The following is a 5470-nucleotide window of genomic DNA, read 5'->3' on the forward strand; positions in this document are numbered from 1 at the left end:
TGAGCTCGTCCACACATCTAAGCAACAAGCAATAAAAAAAAAAAAAAATTTATAGCAACTTGAGCCTTAGGCACAACGAAAGAAAGAACAGAACCGCTTTAACAAAGAAAGGATGTTTTTGACACACCATTGACGTAAGATAGGTACAAACTCCTTCTCCTTGCACTCCAGTCTCCTTGTTCCTGCCTCTGATATTAAGATTAACTAAATCATATGTCGGTCCTGGAAGGGTTTTGTAAAGGATCCAGGCGATTACTATTAATGCAAATGAAATATATAGATAGTCTTGTGGTATAGTTATAATTACGGCTCTCCATAAAACCTAATTCTGGCAACACTCTTTTTGTAGATATATATATACCTATGTATTTTCAAAATTATATCTATGGAAGTTCAACAAATGGTTCGGGATCTATTTCCGGCTTCTGACAGGTGAGGACCCCGCAGCGGTTGTGACAGCACTTGAGGGCACGAGGGCAGTCCGAGTCGCCGGTGCAAGTGTGGGAGCAGATCCACGGGCCGCGCGGAAACTCGGGGCAATTACCTTTCTTTACTGTAATATACAGAATTGATTCTCAATGATTTACTCAATGTTTAGGGCAATCCTAAATATAAAAATGTATATGATTGTTTTTAAATGTGGGAACAAACTAATAAGTATGGCAACACCGTTAGTTGCAGTTACAAAAAAAAACTGATCGTACGTGCACGTGTTGTGCATTAAAAAATAAAAATATTTCGCTCTGAATCTAGTTTTTATTGAAGCTAGCACCACAATACAGTTCACGCTCTAAACACTCAATTGTAAATACTTCAGTAAGCTTTCGAAATAGATCTTAACCCTTTGACTGCCATGTAGATCACCGGTGACACTGAAATAATTGTGTGGATTTTTGTTACTAACAGTATGGATTGACTAACGTTGCTATTTTTTGTTTTTAATGCATGTCTTAGTTTTTTTAGCTCTCTTAGAAATAGGTTCATTCTCAGTATCTTCAGATTCGTCTTCTGTAGTATATTCCGGCACCTTAATAATAGAAATCGACATAATTAGTACAGTAATGGCAGTCAAAAGGTTGTGGATACGAACGTAAGTAGAAGCGAAGTCTAAAATAAATACTCGTAATTTTATGAAATTCATGTTTCGTGAGCACATTTGTGTATACCATTCTTTTTTTTTATTGCCCTTGGTAGGTTGCAGGCAGACGAAAATAGGGCCCACCTGATGGTGAGTGGCTACCGTCGCCCATGGACTTCAGCAATGCCAGGGGCAGAGCCAAAGCACTGCCTACCGTTAATTTTTTTTTTTTTTGCTTAGATGTGTGGCCAGCTCACAGCCCCCCTGGTGTTAAGTGGTTACTCGGGCCCATAGACACCCACAACGTAAATGCGCCACCCACCTTGAGATACAAGTTCTAAGGTCTCATGTATAGTTACAACGGCTGCCCCACCCTTCAAACCGAAACGCATTACTGCTTCACGGCAGAAATAGGCAGGGTGGTGGTACCCACCCGCGCGGACTCACAAGAGGTCCTACCACCAGTAAGTATTCTCCACAAGCCTCGTTTGAAGAAGAACATGTCATAGCGCTCGGGAAACACCGTGGAGGGGAACTCATTCCAAATCCGGATGATACGTGACAAAAAAGATCTCTGGAAATGCACTGCGGATGACCGCAGCGGCTCTAGGTAGTATGGTATGGTATACATTCAAACATAGACCACGTGTCTTAAGGAGGATAGCCACATTCACGCTGTGATGTATATAAACTTAAACCCCGACGCGCCGTGGACTCGAACACTTATAACGGAATAACAAATAAGAATATTACCTAAATGAACAAAGTGCCTCTGAGTCATCGCATCAACACACATGGCTCCACCGCAGTGCGTGGGACAGCAGAGCTGAGTCCCGTTACACTCCTGACCGGGACCACACATTGGCTCGCAAATGTCCACGGACAACGTCGGAGGACACGAACCGCACAGCGAGTACGATGTGAGGCAGGACACTGGAATAAAAAAAACATATAATATCACGTTTTTATTTAAAAACTAGCTGATCTGGCAGACTTTGTGGTACCTCAATCGAGAAATAAAAGACCTAAGCTTTTGTATAAAATAAACTTAAAACAAACAAAAGGAATCCGTCCGATGGGGGGGACATCAAAGGAAAAACAAAATTGTTATTTTATTTAATTCCGAGCATTTTCATATTTATCTACCTTTTAAGCCTTCTCTGGACTTCCACAAATAATTTAAGACCAAAATTACCCAAATCGGTCCAGCCGTTTTCGAGTTTTAACGGCTAAGTTACAGCGGCTGCCCCACCCTTCAAACCGAAACGCATTACTGCTTCACGGCAGAAATAAGTAGGGTGGTGGTACCTACCCGCGTGGACTCTCAAGAGATCCTACCACCAGTAGCATATTAAATAGAATATTAAATAATATTCTCTGTGTACCAAAAACTACAGTCAAGTTTGTTCATCAGTGCTGACGGTTAACATGTTGATTATCTTGACATTGACATTAATGACATGGCAGAGGATTCGTATTCGTACTATTGCCGATTGATAAAAATTCAAAACGCATCTTTCCGTACAATAGTTCAATAGAACAAACATTTAGGTATAATTTTATAAACAATAGGAAACCGTTTTCTAAACACAAATTCCGAATATCCAATTACGTTAATTATTAATTCAATATTCAGACTAAACGAGCTGCGGCGTTCTATTCCTCAAACTATCACGTTCAAGATACAATTATGAAGCAGCTAGTAGTGAATTATCACAAAATCAAGTACTGTATTACTGGTGATAGGACCTCTTGTGAGTCCGCACGAGTAGGTACCACCCACCACCCTGCTTATTTCTGCCGTGAAGCAGTAATGCGTTTCGGTTTAAAAGATTGGGGCAGCCGTTGTGAATATACTTGAGACCTTAGCACTTATACCTCAAGGTGGGTGGCGCATTTACGTTGTAAATGTCTATGGACATTAGTAACCACCTAAAACCAGGTGGGCTGTGAGCTCGTCCACCCATCTAAGCAATAAAAAAATTTATATATAAAATTTTGACATACACATTTGCGTGTATATTCACATACATATGTAATCATATACACACTTAAACGCAACATAAAAATATAACAAATTTATCTGAGAAATAGAAGAAAATAGTATATTGCACAGAACACACTACGTTGCGAGTCAAATTTTTATGTTTACTATAGTATAACGCTTACTTAATGAAATGTTTTGTCGAAATTTTTACGAGAAATTCGTTCGTTCGATTTCCAACAGCGAACATAAAACGTCTTTCGTAAGAAACTTAGAACCCTCATAACGAAATTGGAGATCATTAAATCTGTACTCACCGATAATTAGAAGTAAACAACGCACCATTTCTGGACTCTTGAACTCACGGGTCATTCGCAACACAGCTGAGATTATAACGACAAATTCGTAGTCCACACACACACACTATTTTAACTTAATATCCTATAAACAAATTATCTCTATTATCCACAGACGATTTTCTAATTTACTAATTGCGATGTACATGTGACGGGTTTGCGTGAGCGAATCGGATTGATCGCTAATAAACAGTAAATGTTTTTTTTATGTCAATACAGTGAATGCGAACAACATTTATTATTATCAGTTCCCGGTAATACATTATATTAGGTTCATGAATACGACACGTTAACATCCTCGAATTAAGTTAGTCATGTTATTTTCATGTTAGTTTTGCCTTTCAAACGAATTTATAAGACTTTTAAGAATAATGCTCATCGTGAAATAATGAAATACGTACTTAAAAATTTTCAAGATTGACTTCCACGGTGAAGGAATAACATCGTGTAATAAAAATCAAACCTGCAAAATTATAATTTGCGTAATTACTGGTGGTAGGACCTGTTGTGAGTCCGCATGGGTAAGTACCACCACCCTGCCTATTTCTGCCGTGAAGCAGTAATGTGTTTCGGTTTGAAGGGCGTAGCAGCCGTTGTAACTATACTGAGACCTTAATACTCATAGCTCAAGGCGGGTGGCGACATTTACATTGTAGATTTATATGGACTCTGGTAACCACTGAGCACCAGGTAGGCTGTGAGCTCGTCCACCCATCTATGCAATAAAAAAAATAAAAAACTATTCGAAATTGATTTACGTCTTTAATGAATAAATCTACACAGGTGAGCGAACGTTAGGGGAACTTGAAATGTCGAATCAAATTCATTTCACGACTGCTTTAATTTCGACTTCTTATATTCAAGTAAAATTTACGTCATGTACTTAACGATTTTTTTTTTATTACATTACATAAATATTACTCGTGCTACGCTAATAATAAGAAAATAAATTAATTAAATACTAAATTAATAATATTAAAATAATATTAATAAATAATAAGAATAATAATTTAATAACTAAAGTATATTATTGAAAGGAGTCCCTTTAGGCAAGGTTCCGAAGATACTGGCAGCGTTCCCCCTTTGAATAGCTAATTCTTTGTCCAAGGTAGCTGCCAGCTCTTCGGAACCTTGCCTAAAGGGACTCCTTTTAATAATATATTTTAGTTATTAAATTATTATTCTTATTATTTCTTAACGATTACGGTGATTTCAACATCTTGCCGATCCGATATCCATGATACAATTTATCGGCGTATAGATCAAATGTCAGAGAGATAATATGTTAGTCTCCGACCAAACTGAACCGAGAGTATATGAAGTTATCGGGGTATTTATATATTATTCCGATCTTGTTTACGTTTGCTGGAAACTCTCCGTTCCAATAATTAGTAATTTGGTCACTGATCTGGAAAGCTAACCTCTGCTATTCGTGCGTGCCCTACACACCATCGATACCTAAAAACACTACAGAACGAATGTTGTTCGAATCTCAGGTGTTCGAATCCGTTCGAAATGTTGTGGATGTCTATGGGCTCCAGTAACCACTTAACACCAGGTGGGCTTTGAGCTCGTCCACCCATCTAAGTAATAAAAAAAAGGACGTTATTTAGGTGGAATCATGAGAAATGTCTGCTGTTTGAAGATACCTTAATTCTTAATGTTATTCTCTAAGATCTATACTGTCTATACTATGTCTGATCTATACTATATCTATATATATCTGTCATTAGTTTTAAATTATTCTACGACTCGCGGAAACTGACGAATTATCATATCATTAACATTGTCTGTATCTCACAAAATATATTTACAAAGAGAAGTCGTTGTGGTCTAAACGATAAGACGCCCGGTGTACCGTATAAAGCGACGCAGCCTTTTTTATAATTAAGGGATTACTGGTGGCCAGGAAGACTTTCCAATTTCACCAGAACAGGCGGGCGAGCAGAGGCTTAGCCAGGAGGGGTGGGATTAGCTAACAGCTGCCCGAGCGCCTCCAAAGGAGACCTAACAACTCAAGAACAACTGCTTCGCGAATGAGAGAGAGAGAGA

At 38.4% G+C, this 5470-nt stretch overlaps 1 protein-coding gene across 1 annotated transcript; it reads right to left on the reverse strand.

The window, feature by feature from the left end:
• Positions 1-284: 284 nt before the first annotated feature.
• On the reverse strand, positions 285-3927 carry LOC101737284 (WAP four-disulfide core domain protein 2). The gene is made up of 3 exons (XM_004922850.5): positions 3380-3927; positions 1832-2011; positions 285-553 (listed from the first exon to the last, which is right to left on the reverse strand). Exons 1-3 carry the CDS (start codon positions 3432-3434, stop codon positions 384-386), a joined length of 405 nt encoding a protein of 134 aa, XP_004922907.1. The 5' UTR covers positions 3435-3927; the 3' UTR covers positions 285-383.
• Positions 3928-5470: the final 1543 nt, after the last annotated feature.

Source organism: Bombyx mori, chromosome 9 (assembly GCF_030269925.1).
Source record: "Bombyx mori chromosome 9, ASM3026992v2".
Taxonomy (NCBI): domain Eukaryota; kingdom Metazoa; phylum Arthropoda; class Insecta; order Lepidoptera; family Bombycidae; genus Bombyx; species Bombyx mori.

What these genes read in the sequence shown, in the direction of transcription:
- LOC101737284 (XM_004922850.5), bottom strand. Translation starts at nt 3,434, where the DNA reads ATGACCCGTGAGTTCAAGAGTCCAGAAATGGTGCGTTGTTTACTTCTA. An exon ending in TTGTTTACTTCTAATTATCG is followed by an intron (nt 2,012 to 3,379) that starts GTGAGTACAGAT and finishes TTTTTATTCCAG; the next exon opens with TGTCCTGCCTCACATCGTAC. An exon ending in GAGGCACTTTGTTCATTTAG is followed by an intron (nt 554 to 1,831) that starts GTAATATTCTTA and finishes TGTATATTACAG; the next exon opens with TAAAGAAAGGTAATTGCCCC.